Source organism: Thermochaetoides thermophila (assembly GCF_000221225.1).
Source record: "Thermochaetoides thermophila DSM 1495 unplaced genomic scaffold scf7180000011814, whole genome shotgun sequence".
In the NCBI taxonomy this organism is placed as follows: domain Eukaryota; kingdom Fungi; phylum Ascomycota; class Sordariomycetes; order Sordariales; family Chaetomiaceae; genus Thermochaetoides; species Thermochaetoides thermophila.
Window position 1 is genome coordinate 1,896,005 of NW_006383030.1, and position 18,498 is coordinate 1,914,502.

Sequence of the window (18,498 nt, forward strand, 5' to 3'; positions counted from 1 at the left end):
AGCTATGAAAGTAAGCGTGAGAAGTTTGGGAGATATGAGCGAATATCTTGCATGGGATCTGGTAACACGTACGGGCTGCAGCGAGGCCAGCAATGGCCAGAACTGATAAGAATGAGAAGCGCATCTTGATAGGATCTAGGAGTCCGATGACAAAATAAGATGTGATTGCAAGAGGAATCAAGTCGCTTTCTGCGATGGTTATCAACTAGCAGCAGTCGAGTATGTAGATGGAGGGAAAGGAGTCAAACGAGAGGTGCTTCTTTACGTATAAGTCCGAGCGTTCCCCTCTGCCATACATCATGGCGGGATAGTCCTCCCTTCTTTCCGCTCCGGAACCCCTCCCCGGCCTTGATGACGAATCCAGCCTCAGCCCCATCACTCCTGTTTGCTGTCCAGGTTATCGACGGCAAACGGATGGAATAGAGGGGTCTATGACCTCAGTCAGAGGGTCCGTTCGCCTTGCTTCCCCCTCTTACCCAACCATAATACCCTGCTTTGGCCGGACTCCGTACCAGAGTTTGCGCAGTGGTCATGGTCAAAGCATGAACTCCAAGCTATCAAGCTTATTCTTGACTACTCCATGAGTTTAGTCGAGGTACACGCCTTTCAGTTGCCAGACACAAACCACTAGACGCACTTAAGCACCGACAGCTTAACCAAACATGATACTCATCAAACACCTAATGGACGCTATTGTCCTGATATCAGTAACACATCTAGCTACAAAACATTTAGCTTAGGAACCCTCCCGCGACAGATTTTTTTTAATTTAAGCCTGAACATTCTCAAAGTGGAAGCTCGGCTGCCCGGGCAGGGCAGACTCGGCCACTGGTGCCTTGACTTCGACCTCGACATTATTGTTGGTCAGGTCGATGCCGACCTTGCTGCCCTCGGTGACGGCAAGGATTTGCACAGCTACGAGGCCAGCAGTGCGCTTGAGGCCGGGAACCATAGCCTGGAAGAAAAAAAAATGTTAGCCCACTGAAACGGTAAAGTAAGGAGTGAGGGAACATACAAGAAGAGTCTTCTTCTCATCAAAAGCAAGCTTCCGCTCGAGCACCGTTTCAGCGGGCTCGCCATCACGGAGACGCTTCTTCAGTGCCTGAACGAAGGGCATGGCCTTCTTCATCTCGCCCATCTTAGCGATGCGGCCATTAAGCTCCTTGTCCTCGATCTTTTGGGTGTTGGTCGCCGGATCCCAGACCTTTTTCAGCAGCTCAATGTACTTGGCCTGCCAAGCGGGGAAGGACTCGGTCATGAAGATGGTGAGCTTCTTGGGCTTCTTGGGGTCGAAGTCGCTCTGGCGACCCTTGGCCATCTTCTTGAGCTGCGCAGCCTCGGCCGAGTTGATATTGGACGACGTGGTGCGCACGTACTCGCGAGCGGCAGTGAGCGCCGGGTCGGCAGCGGGGACCTCGGGCCAGCGGGCGAACTGGATCGACTCCTTCTCACCCAGGATCTCGCGCCACACGTAGTCGGCCCAGTGAGGGGCAATCGGGGTAAGGATGAGTGCCTGCAGGCGGATATACTTGAAGACGAGGTCCTTGTGGAGCGGAATGCCGGCCGCATTGCAGGCCTCGCGGTAGGTATCACGGGCGTTAAGGAAATCGTAGTGGGCGGCCTTGAGGGCAAGTTTGTACGAGGTCTCTTCATAGTACTTCTTGGCCTCGTTAACCAGAGCGTTCATCTCATTGTCGAAAAGGGCATCCTGGAAGTCATTGAGCGGACCCGTCCGGAGCTTATCGTCCTTGATGATCTCCTCAATCCACTCCTTGTTGGTGTAGAACCTCAGGATGGTGTTATCGGCGACATCCTCAACAAAGTTAGAATCCGTGATACCGTCACCAGCATCGGCAAGAGCAACACGAGCAGCATCAGCACCATACTTCCTGACAACGTCGTCAAGAGTCATGAAGTTGCCGGTAGACTTGCTCATCTTCTCGCCGTTCAGCTGGAGGTGGCCGTTGGCGCGGATCGACTTGGGCCAGTACTCGCGGGGGAACAGAGCAATGTGGTTGTAGAGGAAGAAGGTCAGGTGGTTCGGGATCAGGTCCTTGCCACTGACACGGAGGTCGAGAGGGTAGAAGTACTGGAAGTCTCTCCTCATGCCCTGCAGGGTCTCCTTGGGAATGCCGGACTTCTCGACAAGGTCGTCCGACCACTCAGTGCGGCAGAAGACGTAGTCCCAGACCTCATCAATCATCTGCTCCGGCGCGATGTTGCCTTTGCCCTTTTCGCGGCCAAAGAGGTCCTTGTGCAGCCATGGCACAAGGGTGTAGTATGCCATGTAGATAGTCGAGTCGCTAAGAGACTCGACAAGGAACTGAGGATCCCAAGGCAGCTTGGAGCCAAGACCGTAGGTGCGAGCGCAAGCCCACTGCTTGAGCCAGGCAAGAACACCCTTGAATGCATGCTGGGTGTCGGGAGAGTAGCACTCGAGGCCCTTGCCGTCTTTGTTCTCGACGTACTCGAGGGCCTGCTGGCGCCACGAGTCCTCACCGTAGTCAATATACCACTGGTCAAGCAGAGCGACGGTGCTGTGACATTGGGTTAGAATCAAAGACACATCAGGGCAAAATCAGACGGGAATGACTAACCATTCATCGCCAGAGCGGGACACAACCTTGCTTTCGGGCTCAGAGTAGGGGAAGGCATCGCCGTTCTTAATGAGCTGCTCACGGACCTTGGGCTTGGCAACTTCGACCTTCTCTCCGGCAAAATCGCCAACCTTCATGACACCCTGGTAATAGCCCTCCTTGTAGGCAAGCTCCTTGGCCTCGGCAAGCTGCTTGGTGTCCTTCGGAGAGTTGATCTTGAGTTTCTTGACGAGATAGGGAGCAATCAGGTCGGAAGTGGGTGTTTGGATGATGGGGATGATCTCCAGCTCTGCCCACTCCTTCTTGATGCCATAGTAGTCCGGTTTTTTGGCCAGCTCCGTTACAGTGGCATAGTCATCTATCGTAATGTTAGGCTCGATCTTTAAAAAAAAAATCACAAATCAACGGCACATACCAGGAGAATCAGAAGGAACCGACGTCACGACACCGGTACCCTTGGTGGCAAGGACAGTCTCCATGGGCAGCACACGAACTTCGCGGTGGAAGCTGAGAGGAGCATTAACCAGGGTGCCGATGAGGTCAGAACCCTGAAGGTCAGCCGCCTTCTCCGGGATTCCATCCTTCTCAAAGATGCTCTGGAAGGCCATGTTGCGCGCAGCACGCTCCGTGATGACGAAGTACTCGTTCTCCCGGGCCTTGTAAACACCGTAGGTCAAGCTAGGACCAACAAAGCAACAGACTTGGCCATACATGGTCTCGGGCCTGAGAGTGGCCGGGCAGAGGTAGACCGACGCGCCTTCGGGCAGCTTGCCCTTGATGGCTTCAGCGGCCTTCGGAGCCCATTCAATGACCTTGAGCTTGAGGGCAGTGTACTCCTGAGGGAGGACACCCTCACCCTCACTCCGGTCGTGGTCCATGCATGGCTGACCATCCTTGATAGAGTAGATGGTGTAGCGCTTGCCAAACTTGATTTTTTCCAGTTCCTTAAGGCGAACCATCTGCCAGCGCACGAAGGCATCATAATAAGGGTTAGCATCCGTAGTCACGAACTGGCGGCGCCAGTCAATGCGAGCGCCGAAGTTTGTGAGGTCCTGCTTGCAGGCCGGAGGGAAGTACTTCAGCCAATACTGAGGATCGGCAAAGCGATGGATCTCCTCCAAAGGGATGCCGACTGACTGCAGAATTTGGAACTGGTATTTGGCCTTGACTGTCTTCGCGGCAGCCTTGCCCTTCTTGGCACTGAACTTGGTCAGGTCCTCCTTCTGGCCCTTCGGCGCGGGCTCAGCAGGGGCCGGCTCTTCTTCTTCCTCTGGCTTGTAGCCGGAGAAGTCGGCGCCGAACATCTCAACCTCCTTCGCCAGCTTGTCGGCGGAGGCTTTAATAGGCAGACCGGTGCAGTGGTAGCCCAGGGGGAACAGGCAGCGCTTGCCCTGCATTCGAGCGAAGCCAGTGAAGAACTCGACTGTTGAGACATGATCAGCAAGAGGACATCGGGAAGCAAAGATGGACTAGGTGGTCATTCGTACTCTTGCTGAAGCTGAAGGCATGGCCAGCATGGAGACGACCGTTCATGTAGGCTGCAGGGTATGTCAATAAGCATAGTTCGCAAAACGGCACTGTCTTTCGCAGAAGCACATACGGTAAGCAATTGTGCCGAAGAACTTAGGGAACCTAGTTTACGAGCATCAGCAGCACATTCCTCGAAGAGCTCGACGGTGCGCATTGGCAAGCCAGGGGCATGACTGTCCCCGAGCACATCCATATATTCATCTGCTCCTCATTGTCCCCCTGTGCTCGACATGCACCCCGGTCGTAATCAAAAATCACCGCGCAGGACATACTTCTCGCGAAGCTCCTCAGGGGAGATAGACTCCAGGGGAAACTCATCGATTGATGGGGCATCAACCTCGAAGACGTGCTCCTCCTCCCACTTCTTTTGGTACTTCTTCTCGATCGCAATCAGGGTGTCACGCTTCTCGGTGCCCTTGAGCTCCTTGGTCTTGGAGATGGTGAGGGCCTCTAGGGCCTTTGGCACTGTCGTGTCGGCCATGGTTGCTCGGTCAATGGGCTGTTTCTCTTAATTTTATTCAGTTGGCTGAGAATCGAGTCTGCAAGTATGCGCTGGAACGGATGTGCCAGGGTTTGTTGGCTTGCCGTTCAGTCAATTTCTTCACAGCCGGCCGTGGGGTGATTTGGGACTTCGAGCGCCGGATCTTTCTGACGGCACCGCAGTTAGAGTCGAGCAGTCGAGGACCGGGGGAATATTTTGAGTCACTCCGCTCTGTTGGACACGGCCGGCAGGCATAGAGGGGCAGCGCGGGGCTGTTTTGGCTTTGGCCGAACTGGAGGTGGGGCAGGCTGTGGCGCATTCAGGGGCTCTCCAGAAATTTTTGGCGCTTTAGCCACAACGCCTCAGGCAACTTGTGAGGCGCTGGATACCAAGCTCAGTCCGCTGGTTCGCCGCCGCTAGCAAGACGGGAGACGGGATTTCCCGCGGTGATAGTGCCTTCAATGGAACTCGCTCTCATCAATGGTCGACCAGGGTCATCATCACAGGCAAGCTCAATCACTCATCTTAGGACAGCGACGAGTAGACAGTCCATCCATTATGTTTCCCAATCTTACCAGACGGCTTGCACAAGTCGCGAAACCTCAGACAGAGCAGGCTGCGGCCAATGCTACTGCAGTCACGCCGCCAGCAGCAGCAAGCCCATACAAGCTTAAAAAAGTGTGGCCACCAGATTTTAAGTCCATGACGCCGCAGCAGCAGCTTCGCTTCGAGAAGAAGTACAAGCGCAGGCTTAAGCTCAAAATGGAACGGCCCCGGTGGAACAAGTTTGTCAAGTTGGCCCAGCTAGTCACAACCACATGTATGGCTTTTTGCTCGGCTCTCACGAGTATTCACTTGTTGTTCATAGCTGATGCGTATTTTTCAGCTGTTATCGGTTACATGGTGCTTTTTATGGATTGGAAGGATGTCCCCACCCCTTTCGAGCCAGTGAGTGACACCACATGTCCCCCAGCACCCCAGGACTCGGAGCCCAATCTGACTATCTATTTAGCTTCGCGAGAAAGTTTGGGGCTTCTTTGGTATCTTTACCGAGGAAAACAGAAAGCTCAAAGCCCCAAAGGACAGGCCATCTTCCTAGTAAGCAGACAGCAATTGATGTGTATCTGGCCACCGTGCTTCCGGGGGGCGGCCGTTGCCCCCTCTTGTATATTATTTGTTCCACCACCATCATCCAGGAGTTTTGGCGTTAGAAAATACCCCGGCATCAATGGGATGACAGATTGCCGTGACGTGAGTGCACCGAATGTTTCCTTCTGGTTCAAAAGCATGGTGTTTCTGTCGCAGTGGTGGTTTTTGATGGTCAATTTGGCCCTTATTCGATTTGTATATTGCCGGCGTTTTTGGGCTGGTCTCCAGTTCATCTTCCATGCCAAACCATTCCTCCCATTCCCAGCCCCGCGCCAACAGCGCTTGCAAATCCACCGGCCCCCCCGCTACCTCTCCCTTCGTTAACGGGTCTTTTGGCGACGGTTCCCTGTGCTTTCACACCAGCAACGATCCTGTCCAGGTTGGTCTCCACGACCACACCGCCGACGATCATCTCGCCCAAAGTCGCATGTAAGGTTTCAAAATTAAAGATAAGGTCTAGTTCGCAAACATTCTCGAACAGGCGATCCAGCGCCTCGACATACACCTGGATTAGATCGATCAAAGCCAATGGAGACTCCGTCGATGTCGAGATGACGATGAAGTACAGGGTTGCGTAGTGGCGGTAAGTAACAAGCGAGGGAACGTCGTTATGTTGTTGCGGGTCGGCGTTGGCAGGAGGAGCCAGGAGCGGGGGGAGAGGAAGGAAGTTGCATGAGCCTGGAGGGCGGTTGGAGACCAAGGTGAAGATTTCAGATATCAAACGTTGCTTAATTTGGGTGTCCTGTGTTTGGGGAAACGGGTTAGTGCCATCTGTTATGATAGGAGGAGCTGAGTATGGAGGCTAAGACGAACCAGCTGAGTGTAGAACTTGGTTAGCCGTGGCTGGCCTTGACCGTTGAAAACCAGAAAAGCGTTGATCATGGCGACTGTAATATCCTTGAGATAACAGTGTGTGAGCAACTTAATGTGTTGTCATTAAATTTAGGAATCAGTTTTGGCCTGCTGCGCATGAGTGTCGTGTTGGAGCCCCGCTGTTGTGGTCCTTCCGGAGGTTGTTGTCCCAGGTTGGGACGGCGGGGCGATGACGTGCAGGTTCCCGATCAGTGCATGTCAACGCCATTGGCTCGTGCTTTCTTCCAACACCACCACCTCTCATTGGTTGATTTCCCTCAGGGAACCTTTATCGATAAAGGTTTCATCGGCCAATGTTCCATCTGGCAGCTCCAAAGCCGAAGCTTCCAATCGACAGAAGCTCTCATTCAGTCTTTCTATCATTGTTGGAATGAGCGCTGATGACAACGGAAAACTTTCCTTTTAAGCACTGAGACATACCGGAGATAACAAATTCTAGTGTGGCCCCATCTATTTTTTGAGGCCAATAAATCCCGCTGCCTAAGTCGGGTTTCGAATTTACCTTGCCTCTCATACACTTACATCCATTCGTCTCCATACCTCACAGTCAACCCGCCATGGGCCGCGTAACAGCCGTGAGGGTTGCCAGAGCTACGCGCCTGGGCCTGCAAAGAGCCCAACTCTCGCATTGGATGTCCCCAAGCATCTCTCCTTCTTTCATCTCGATTTCTACCCACCTCAAGGCATCTATCACAATTCCAATCCCCACCCGCAGGTTTCTTTCAAGCAGCTCAAGCTTGAAGGGGATCACACCTGACAATAAGCCACGCGACTCGAGCGGAATTGAAAAGTCGCCAAAACCTGCGACTAAACCAGCCGACATTACTACTGCCGAATACCACAGACTTGCAGATGAATATCTGGACGCTCTCCTGAGCCGCCTGGAGGAGCTTCAGGATGAGAGGGAGGATGTTGATGTTGAGTATCAGGTATGTCTATACCCTCTTTGGCGGTTCCCGTTTTGTTTCCTCGCTGACATGAATAGTCGGGTGTCTTGACGCTCAATATGGGTCCAGAGGTGGGCACATATGTCATCAACAAGCAGCCGCCTAACAAGCAGATCTGGTTGTCATCGCCCAAGTCTGGTCCGAAACGCTATGACTATGTTATCACGGGCGAGGGCCAAAATGAAAAGCAGGACACAGCCGTAGGCGAGTGGGTTTACTTGCGTGATGGGTCTACTCTCAATCAGCTGTTGTTAGAGGAGATCGGCGTCGACCTCAACGTTCCTGTCAGCCAAGATTAGAAGCTTTAGCTGAACGAGATGGGTAAGGATTATGATACAGTCCAGTGTCAGTGGACGACTTCGCGAGCGCTGCATGGACTACATTCAGTGCATCGTGGAATGATATGACGATGGAAGGCTTCGTCATGCGACATTGTTCTTGTACTAAGACACCGCTTGGGGATTTTATATCTTCGATGTTGCTTGCAGCATTACCAAACCAGTTATGTAGGATGAAATGGATCGTTGTTCTCGGTCCTGCTATCCCGACACTATCAAACTAAGCACTAGACGTGAACTGCGAACCGAACCTCTGTGTAGGTAGCTGGTCGGGATATCTTGGGCTGTCTCCATTAGCCAAAAGTTATTGTGCTTAGTGAAGCACCTACACCAAATATATCTCCTTGGCCTGTTCCCAGTCGAAGTCCTTCCCGATCAATTCACCCACGTAGCACTGCCCAGGAAGCTGAAAGCTGCGCTTTTCACCCTTTCCCTCTACTTGTTTGATCCTAGCAAATCTCAGAACAACTGGCCGATCAATGCCCTTAATGAGCGCAACTTCGTTCCCCACTTTACACGAAGATTGATGCAAGGTACAAAAGCAGGATTGGAATGAGACAAACAATATTCGCTAGACAATTTGCCATGGTAGATAGTATCTGACTGCCTTCAGAGTCATAGTTACTTCCATTTTCGACAAACCGTACGAGAATCCGCGCCACAGTTTCCAGAGTCTGAGAGTGTCTCAGTTCAAGGGAGAAGGGAATATTGCTGAGTAAGGTAGAAAGCTTCTTTCTTGGTGTTATGGGCCATCTGGACGTAAAGCACCTATAGTAGCGTGAGCCGCTTCCCATTTTCTCAAACTTCAATTTCAATTGAACCAACCATGTCGTCGAGTTTTCCATGCTGTTAAATGCTGTCAGGGCCACGGAGACCAACAAAGCGATGCCACTGGTTGAGCATTCGAGCAAACTGCTCTCGATCCTTCGTGCTGTGCTTCTTCTGACTGTGATGATGTAGACAAACTGGACCACTCTCCGAGACAGCTATGATTCTGCCGAGAACGGTGATTTATGGGAGAAGAGGAGTGATTAAGTTGAGAACCAAGGGCTGCATATCGGGTGTGTGAGATGCTGAAAAGTTTCTGGATAGGTGAAAAAGTTGCTTTTCACATCTCATTTCTCAGCAGGTCCAATCGGGTACTCAAGTTGGTAGGTCAGGTTCATCAATGCCGGCATTATATGAGAGGGATCTAAGCCCTCGCGACAGCAGAAGTGTTGCAATATCAAGCGTGCTACTTCCCAGCATTTGTGTCGCAATGTCGGCAAAAAGCTGCTTGATTGTCTTAGTATAATATGCTCTGATGGGGTATAAATTACCTCACTCATGTAGCAGAGAGAGGATACCAAAGATATTTGTTTTGGGGCTCAGAGCAGTCGCGATCTCGAACAGCAAGCAGCACATCTATAAAGTTGGGTCCGAATTTTTCCGTGTCCAGAGCTGTCGACCTGAAGCAGCCGGTGGACATTGTTGCCAAGCATCAGGAGCTCAGTCTATTGCTGTGAATAGTCTTTCCTCAATATGTTCAAACAGGCACAAGTATCATGGGAGCTGACATTGATCATCTACTGAGATAGATCTGGTTCATGGAATTAATTTTTACTGTGAACTTGACAAGGTCAAACCACGCCAATTCTTTCCCAGATAGCAGGATCGTCATGGATCTTGGTGCAAGGAGGACTTCTTGAACCACCCATATCCGATCCCACCAGTCAGCAGGAGTCAAATATCGGAGTAGTAAACATGCTCCAGAGCTCTTTCTGTCAGGCCGTGCAGCATGTACGTGATGCACTTGACTGTGGTCACAATCCTCTTGTGCCATCAACAACTGGCAGACAGTGTTATTTGACAACTTTTTGGGTTTCGAAATGGATATTAGTCCTGGAATCAAGTTTCCGGGTAAGAGCTTTTGCTCACTCCTAAGCCATATTAACCACCTCTGGCACTTTTGTATATATCGTCATGAAGGGAAGTTGTGTATTTCGCTCGTTTATGTCATCCTGGTTGTTGCAAAGCTCATCGGTCTACAGAACACGCTCGTGGTCATGGTGGCGTAGCCAAGCCAGTAAGTTGCCGAGATTCTTGTTGTTGGGTCTCGAGTGGACATCTTCTTTGTTTCCAATAGAACGGGAGCCATCTTCCTGGGTCTTCTATTGGTACGACAGTGCTTCGTAGATAAAGTTGTTGTCCAAAGAGGCAACGGTAAGTTTGTCAGCGACTTTCAGGTTGTTGATGTCGCGGGAAGCTGATGAGTTTGACTCGGAAATCCTTAGTCTGAGGGAGGAGCAGGGGCCAAGTGAAGTAGTCGAATCTCGCGCCTTTTGAAAGAGATGGATGGATGCCCAAGCTGATACTCTGGGATGGTACACCTGATCAGCTGCTATGGATGGACGACTTCAACTTCAGGCTCAGGCAGCGACATATTGTGGCTACGGTACTTGCGTTCTTGCGATTTCTTCATCACAACGTATCTTTGGCGGAACGCTGGTCAAATTTAAGACCCTCTGTATCTCTTTCTCTCTAAAATGGCGCTCTGGAACCACCCGACGGGTCTTGTGGCTGCGAGGCCATCACACGTCCATGGAGATCTTGGTCCATAACGATATCCCACAGTGCTGTCTATTGCAAAGTACTGGAGACTCTTAAATGAGAAGCAAAGACAATGCCAATATGTAATGGAGTCAAACTGGTACTGATTCCCGGTAAAGTGAGTTTCGGAGATTTTACTTCTTTCAAAAAGCTTTGAGAGTTGACGCGGATTCTAAGTCTTTGGCCTCAATTCAATAAGTGCGGGATCTAGCTCTGTTGAATATGCCGGGTTAACACCGGGAAAAGTGCATCGAGCTATCTTCTGGCCATTTGTTTGGCACCTATCTTTTGATATGACTCGGACTTGGTCCTGATCCATAGACGGAGCGCGCTTTCGTCATAGTATTTGCTGCCATCTGCCGTGTATCACAAGCTCCCAATCATCGATGGACAACTTATTCCAGCAGACACCACAGCTGACAAATGAGAGGCCAGTCTTCAGAAACAACGCTCAATTCCCACAAATCTTTTTGTTCATGAGATTCTCTTCTTTGATTGTCTCGCGCTACCAAATTTTAATAGCGATAGACGTTGGGGATGACATCAGATAAGAGAAACACAAAAGCGACTCCAATAATTGCTCTGAAACGGCCACTGGCTCACAATCTTATTTTGACACCATGAAGTCCAAGTGGCAAACATCGATGTAAGAGCTATTATGCTTATCTACCTCACATTGGTCCTTTGGTCTTGATAACCTTGTTTACAGTCATCTATTACCAGTCCGCAAGTCTGGCTATTCGGATAAGGTTATATTTGAGCTCCTTCACAGTCCAACACGTTCACATTCCCACGTAAGCAGGTAGGTGGTTGACTTTGCAGGTAGTTTGCGGTCTGCTCGCATGGAATTCTTACCTACTCACTCTTGGTGAAGAATTAGCAAGCACTCATGCTGGAAGATGCCGTTGTGAGGCGAGGTTGATATAATGCAACATTGCAGCACGGCCCTTCTGCTTTAAGCTACCGATGTAGCATCCGCACTTGAAGCCCCATTTCGCGGCTTGCGGTGTCAAACTTACCCTTTGAAGATCCAAGCTGTTTGGCGCAAGGCTGTTGGTAGCTGTAGCTTGCAAGTCAGATGTTTGGCATGGGGTAGCAACCACCGAAATTATCAATATTGATGGGCTGACTGTTTCATGTCTTTGGCCGTGCTGTCTCCTTGTTGCCGTGCGGTGTTAGTGGCTGTGCTGCGTGCGTCGTTAGTGGGAAAAGAGGAGGCTACACCTCCTTTTGCCAGGGCTCGTGATATGATGATGGTGTGCAAGAACAGAAGATTCGGGAGCTATCTAGGTAGGGTATACTTGGCCTTGTGATCCGGACACGAGGGTTGGCTCAAGGCTGAGCACCGAGCAATACTTCACCGAGGGGCAAACGATGCAGCCCGTGATTGGTGCATTTCTTCATCACATGCCTGACATTGATGAGTAACAGGTTGGCTGCCTTGGAAGGTATCCTTCATAACTACACTAGCACAATCTTCTGTTGTTGCCCGGTGTCCAACTACCTGACTGCTGAGAGTTTTACCCAAGCACGGCCCACTAGCTAAGCAGTGTGGAGGCTGACCCAGGCTGATGGTTCTCTAAGCGGTAAGTTAGAACAAGCCTTGAGCATGCCCCCATCATGATAACCAAAAAATGAAAAGATTGATCTATTTTCAGATCATGTGGCTACCTCACAGTCAGTTGCATGCTTCCTTGACTCAAGTATGTAAGGTAGGAACATGAAACATTAGAAGATTGCCCAAGCAGGCAAGTTATTCCATGGTCCAGAAACCACCGAAAGTGAATTGGAACGGTGGCCTGTGATGTAAAAGCAAGCTCTGTAAATTACATGCTTTCCGTTGGGCAAACTTTGTTCGCGGGTCTCGATGACTGCTGTGGAGCAGATGTGCTCATCATAGTCATCGCATCACAGCCTCATTCCAAAGGCCAAGTTAAATATTGTGCCAGGTGACAAGAAGATCGTAAAAGTGTAGGTGGTGAATAGCATATTATGTGCGAATGAATCGTCTTATGTTTGTCCACATGATCCAGGCCAAGCCCGCTATGTCTTAGGCAAGCCTTGATCACCGAGCCTGATATAGTCAGCAGTCATGGAGAAACAGCAGGCTTTTGAGGACCATCATGCATAATTTATTTTCATGGAAGACACCAAAGACATACTTCTCTGGCTTCTAGCGATTCTATCTCTGCCCCTACCAGTCCTGTTGCTGCCCGAGTAGAGCATAGAGATTTTTTTTTTTTGCCAATTCCTCCAGGACGAACGCACTACCTGCCACTCCCCGACAAACTACAGAGAACTAACCAAGTGTCAGAAGCATTGCTCGGGAACGGATGTTTACGTTTAAACCCCTCCTTCAGGCTCTCTCTCAGAGAGATCGACCAGGCTTCTTCAGAACTCTTTCTGAACACCCTGACATAGTTAATCAGGACGTTGGAGGCCGCTATGGCGGTACCATAGTGCACGAAATCATTCGTCAGAACAACCTGGAAGGAGCCGAAAAGCCCGGATGGCTCGATCTTCTAACCCAAGTCTCTGGTTCGCCGGCTGTAGACTGGAATTTGAGGGACAAAGCTGGACGAACCCCATTGCTCCTTGCCATTGAGAATGATCTCTTCGAAGTATCTCGCTTTCTCCTAGCTCATAATGCAGATGTCGGCATCTCTGATGCATCAGACTGCTGCGCGCTTCACTATGCGATCCATACCCGTAACAAAGAGCTGCTGGCACTGCTTCTCAGCCACGCCGCTGATACTGTTGACCAGAAAGACAAAGACGGCATGACACCTTTGCACCTCGCCTGCGCATTGAATCAGGCAGACATGGCTGAGATGTTGATCACAGAAGGGGCTGACGTAAATGCCAAATCCAAGACCGGTGAAACACCACTTCACGTTGCGGCCGATCAGAATGCTGTTGAGGCGGCCAGAGTTCTGCTGCGCTATGACGCTCTGAGGATTTCCCCGAACCAGTCTAAGGACACTCCTGAGATGGTAGCCAGAGATAACGGACATCAAGATATGGTCGATCTGCTTAGGACTCCGGTGGATATAAGCAGCCCTCAGAGGCAGCCCAGGCCTTGTCGTGTTCGCGTGCCAAAGCCATCACAAAAGCAGACTATGGTTGCGGAGAAATTCAAGGGACTTGTTTGGCCAGCCGTTGAAGGGGACACAGTGGGTAACAGGAAGTACACAGAGATGAGCATTTTTGAGATGTTGTATCAAAAGTATCCCGAGCCGAAACTAGGACCGCATGTCAGGAACAGGGTGAGATGGATACATATCCCGGCTAATAACGTAAGTTTGAAGAGAGGTAGATCATTGTACTGCATAAGCCGCAATGAACTGACGTCATTTCCTCCTCAGAGCGTATGGATTCAGGATGTCTTCAAGCGTTTGTACTCGTCAGATCAGTCCGGCAACAACGAAAAACAAAAAACAGGAGGAAGTTCTTTGAACGAACAGCAAAACTCGGATGCTACTGTTTTCCAGCAGATCCGGCGGTTCATCAACAACCAATTCGCGGAACTGGAAACCCTCAGTCAGCATAGATATCCTCAAGTCAAGGTGAGAACCAACTTGACCCCCTAAGATCGGTAGAGACACACATTAACACAGCGTAGATTGCTTACGGAAAGCGATCTGAGAAGGATAGCTTCCCCATGCTTGCTCTTGTGGTAGGTGTCAACGTCGTGTCAGTTGTTTGTCATTGCAATCTAATGATAACTCACCTGCAATCTCACAGCTTCCTGTAATTGACGTTGACCTTCAGCAGCCAGCCTACTACAAACCCCCTGATGTCATTTCGACTACACCAGGGAAGCCAACGCCGGCCAGTTTGAAGGATCAACCACCAGAGGAAGAACTCCGGGCTCACATTGCGAAGCTTCAAGAGCTGAGAGAAGCTTACCCAGATGCAGTTGAAAAGTCGCGCACCTTGGATGGCTACATCCATCCGTTCATGGACGAAACCAACCTTCACTTCCGCAATGGAGACCAAGTGGTCAGCCGCTTTATAGAGAGAGACCGTCGGACTTACGCCGAGAAGCTCAGAAAACAGGTCAGGGCCATGAAGGCAGACAAAGCATCCGATAGCAGCCGAACGTCTTCATCACGCGACTCCAATTCCGCAATAAAGCAAGTAGTAGAGGATCCGAACGGTGTTAAGACAACGGTGAGACTCGCCACAGGAGAGATGAACATTCCGATATCCCCGGCACAACTGGAAAGTCAGACTTGGCCGGTGACACGGCGCTCGCCGTGGGGTTCCTGGCACTTGAAGCTGCGACGGAGCTGGTCCGATCTGGAGGAGTTCTTTTCCAAGCGGAGATGGAGGGACAGCGATTCTGAGAGTGAGGAGGATCAGGCCGGGGAAGAGACCACCGAGAAAGAGATCCAAGCCCTTGCAAACGAGAAAATTGTCCGGCAGCAGATCCTGACGGTGCCCCAGCTGTGGTTATGGAGGATTGAAGGTAATCATAAAGCCATTCCCGCATTTTGTGAGAATTCGGACTTGAGCTGACAGCTTTGAACGTCCCATAGGCACGGTTGTGACCTCGTTCCCAGAAAACTACCGTTTGACTCAAGGCCACAACTCAGCATTTCCTCTGTCCCAAGCTATTCTCAACGCCCTTTTGCAAATACCGGTGCCTGGGGATTTGGATGCCTCACAGCTTGTCAACCTCATCATCAGCACATGCTTGGATTTCGAGCCCAAGTTGCTGATGTCCAAGGCTAGGAGGGCCTATCTCGACGCATTTGGTGACGAGATTGCTTATGTAGTAAGTGACGGTTGCGGTAGCCTTCGAAGTCCCCCATCACCAAGTTTCATCTAACATCCAAGTAGTCGAGCAAAGTAACAACGTGCTACGAATCCTTCCGTCGCGACATGCCCGCCGACATCCCCTCCACACCAACTGCCGGAGGCACCATCGCACACTTCCAGCCCGCCATGCAAGGTGAGATGGGCCTTCTCGTTCGCATCGATGACATCCTAGGCGAAATTGCCATGATTCAGCGGGTGCACCACGACCAGGACCGAGTGTGTCTCCTGCTGCAAACGGCCACTCGGAACGCCGCCGCCGCTAATGGCTCGACGGACGGCATGTACATGGCGAGCAGCTGGGGAGACAGCCAGTCGCCACAGTCAAGCCAAGCACCAGATATGGCGCCGCTTTCTTCTGCGCGTCCGGTAAGGTCGAATTCGATGCCGTTGTGGGGAGATGAGGGGAGCGGCAATGGAAGTAGATGGAATGGGGAGTTTCAGGTCGCACAAGCGCAGACAGAGTGTTCGGGAAGTGGGAACGAGTTCCAATCACAGTCGTTTACTGGACTGAATAAGCTGCGGTCGGACAAGTCGAAGTATTTGGTCAGTCGGCTCGACCGGCTAGCGGAGGATGCGACAAGAGTGAGGAACTCGGTGAGCGTAACCAAGGCTTTAAGTCTTGACGGAGTTGTTTGACTGACACCATCTAAGATCATCACCCTTCTTGACCTCAGGCAACGGCAAGCTATTACAGAAAATGCCCTCAGCTCAGCGACACAAGAGGACCTACTCTTCTCTCAGTCGAATATTCTTTTCGTGTTCACCGTAGCGACGGTAATATTTGTAAGTCGCTTCCCATACTGAAGTTAATGTCAGCAGAGTTAACTCTTGGCTTGCAGGCACCTTTGGCGTGGATCTCAGGAGTAATGGAGCTCAATATTAAGGGATTTACCCCTGAAGATGAAGCTTGGACAGTCGGGACTTTAGTGTGGGCTTCTCGTGAGTATCACTCGTGCCTCTAACAATTGGAAGGAGGTCTAATTGGTCATTGACAGTTGGGACCGTTATGGTGACGTTCGCCCTCTTTGTGGTCGTTTATCTGTTCAACAATTGGTGGATTACCTGGAAAAACAAGGCGAGAGGGAGATTTCCATGGGGAAATGGAATGACTTAAAGTGCGATAAGCTCCGAGACACCAAGTTATGTGCGTTCATGTGCGGTTCCCAAGGCACCTAAGATGTTCAATGAGCGCGTACCATGTACAAGACATTACCAGATGTACTCGGGTATAGAGAAACAGACCTAGCGGTATGGGTAAAATCCAACACCAAACTCCGTCTAAAGCCGACTCAAAGATCCCATCTATATCATCCGACATTTAAATCTCCTCACCTTTCCTTCCCGGCATGCCAATCGAGTAGGGAAACCGGTTCTGCTGACGATCCCACCAACTCATCCTCCGGGCTGCGGCCGGCGCCTGCAACTTCTCCAGGCAGTACCCGCTGAGATTTCGTCTTCTCTCCTCCTTGCACAGACAGCGACACCCGATCGACCCCTCCATTTCTTCGGAGTAATTGCCTTCTTCCCACAACCCCAGTTCTTTGCTATGCCGCAACTGGCCGTTAGGGGCATTACCAGGACACTGATAGAACGGCTCGTGGAGGTACCCAAAGTCTGCAAAATGATGCAACTTCTCCGGTGGTAACAGCAAGTGCACGGCCAGGCTGTGCACGGGCGCATCGCCCCAACGCTCACGGTAAAACCCTCCTTTCTCGTCCAGATATCGAAACAAGGCCTGGTACTGCTCACCGCGGAAGAAGTTTAAATCGGCGATTTCAAAATTGCTCCAGTAGTGGCACAAATTCCATCGATCACCCCCTTTCGTCCAGTGTGCGTCTCCGCGCCGCGCCGCCAACCAACGTTTCCACAACACCGGAGGCCCGATACCAAAGAGCCCACTCTCCATGTCCAAGAGGGCATCCCAGTTCACACCTTGGGGGATATCGTAATCATGAGCGAACGCATCAACTTCGCGGAACAGGCTCGGACATGTCTCGGGGACTTCCCACAAGGCAGTGGTGAAGCCGTAGACCTTCCCGTGTCGAGCCATGGCTGCGAACGGGTCGTAGGTGATGGCGCAGGTGTATTGTACGCCTGGCTCAAGGCGCCAGTACCAGCGGTAGTCCTTCAACGCGGGGAGAGTGAAGAAGGTACCGGAGTAGAAGCGGCACATGTGATGGTAGGACTCTTCCCCGCCATGGAAGACGCCTTGGCGGTCCAGGTCGGCCATCCATCCGCGGGCTGTTTGTGAAGAGATATGCGAGGGAAAGCCCCAGTGAGATGAAGGAATAGTTTCGAAGCGGATGGTTCGGTTGGCCGGCAGAGAGGCAGTGACGCGAGCGACGAAGTCGTCGGTGAACGGCTCATCGTTCAACAGCACAAGCGGATAGTTGAACCATCGGTTGAATTGGACATCAATGTTCTGAGCTGTTGCGATCACATTGTCGAGCTCAGCATTGCGAGCCAACATGACAAGAGCGGCCTTCTCGCGGGGGTAAGCGGTGGCGGCGGCGAGGGGATCGGCACAGCCAACCTGGAAGGGGGCGTCGAGATCATGTGGCGGAGGAGAGACGCGGTGGAGGTAGAAGGAGTAGACCAGCGGTTCGAGAATACATATGGCAGCCACGAGGACGAAAAGACGCAATGATAGGCTGTGGCGACGTGCCAGACGCCGCAGGTGTCTAGTGAAGGTCTGAAGGTAGGCGCTGACAACAGCCAGGCCGGCGGTCAGCCTATTTATCGCCGGGGCATATTTAGCCAGCGCATTGTATTGCGGTTGCGAGATGGGGAGATGCGAAACTGATTTCTTCAGAAGTCCTGGAGGAGAGGAAGGTTGGAGAAACTAGCAATCAGTCAGCTGGAACTCAGACGATAGGTTGGAAGAGAAGTCGACAAAACATAAATCCATAAAAAGGATGGGCTTACACGCGGCATGTTGGCGAACCGGAAAACGACTTGAGAATCAGTATTGATCGTGGCGGGATTGGGCCATGCGTGGGCATGTTGCACAAAATAAGGAAAAAGGCTGAGCTGAAACAGCTCCAGGCATACAAGGTTAAGACAAATCCGTCTTCTGTACCTTGAACCAGAGATCAGGCTATGGAGCTCCTGTAAGTATAGCAGAAGGCTCCAGCATATCAGCTTGTAAGTTATCCAACCAGGCGGCTTGA

The 18,498-nt window shown here is 51.2% G+C and overlaps 6 protein-coding genes across 6 annotated transcripts; 3 read left to right on the plus strand and 3 right to left on the minus strand.

Moving 5' to 3' along the window:
• Window positions 1–769: 769 nt before the first annotated feature.
• Window positions 770–4,608, minus strand: CTHT_0015400 (leucyl tRNA synthetase-like protein; the record flags this gene model as incomplete). The annotated part of the gene is made up of 7 exons (XM_006691984.1): window positions 770–955; window positions 1,016–2,537; window positions 2,598–2,955; window positions 3,013–4,020; window positions 4,085–4,135; window positions 4,198–4,229; window positions 4,400–4,608. The coding sequence occupies 7 exons, from the start codon at window positions 4,606–4,608 to the stop codon at window positions 770–772; spliced, it is 3,366 nt and encodes a 1,121-aa protein (XP_006692047.1).
• A 558-nt stretch (window positions 4,609–5,166) lies between these two features.
• CTHT_0015410 (uncharacterized protein) lies at window positions 5,167–5,707 on the plus strand (the record flags this gene model as incomplete). Its single annotated transcript, XM_006691985.1, has 3 exons — window positions 5,167–5,428; window positions 5,495–5,556; window positions 5,621–5,707. 3 exons carry the CDS (start codon window positions 5,167–5,169, stop codon window positions 5,705–5,707), a joined length of 411 nt encoding a protein of 136 aa, XP_006692048.1.
• A 279-nt stretch (window positions 5,708–5,986) lies between these two features.
• On the minus strand, window positions 5,987–6,639 carry CTHT_0015420 (AP-3 complex subunit sigma-like protein; the record flags this gene model as incomplete). The annotated part of the gene is made up of 2 exons (XM_006691986.1): window positions 5,987–6,499; window positions 6,571–6,639. 2 exons carry the CDS (start codon window positions 6,637–6,639, stop codon window positions 5,987–5,989), a joined length of 582 nt encoding a protein of 193 aa, XP_006692049.1.
• A 548-nt stretch (window positions 6,640–7,187) lies between these two features.
• Window positions 7,188–7,876, plus strand: CTHT_0015430 (mitochondrial frataxin-like protein; the record flags this gene model as incomplete). The annotated part of the gene is made up of 2 exons (XM_006691987.1): window positions 7,188–7,559; window positions 7,616–7,876. The coding sequence occupies 2 exons, from the start codon at window positions 7,188–7,190 to the stop codon at window positions 7,874–7,876; spliced, it is 633 nt and encodes a 210-aa protein (XP_006692050.1).
• Window positions 7,877–12,837: 4,961 nt separating this feature from the next.
• On the plus strand, window positions 12,838–16,290 carry CTHT_0015440 (uncharacterized protein; the record flags this gene model as incomplete). Its single annotated transcript, XM_006691988.1, has 8 exons — window positions 12,838–13,800; window positions 13,870–14,070; window positions 14,127–14,180; window positions 14,249–14,975; window positions 15,046–15,284; window positions 15,350–15,922; window positions 15,980–16,111; window positions 16,168–16,290. 8 exons carry the CDS (start codon window positions 12,838–12,840, stop codon window positions 16,288–16,290), a joined length of 3,012 nt encoding a protein of 1,003 aa, XP_006692051.1.
• Window positions 16,291–16,646: 356 nt separating this feature from the next.
• CTHT_0015450 (uncharacterized protein) lies at window positions 16,647–18,262 on the minus strand (the record flags this gene model as incomplete). Its single annotated transcript, XM_006691989.1, has 2 exons — window positions 16,647–18,170; window positions 18,254–18,262. The coding sequence occupies 2 exons, from the start codon at window positions 18,260–18,262 to the stop codon at window positions 16,647–16,649; spliced, it is 1,533 nt and encodes a 510-aa protein (XP_006692052.1).
• Window positions 18,263–18,498: the final 236 nt, after the last annotated feature.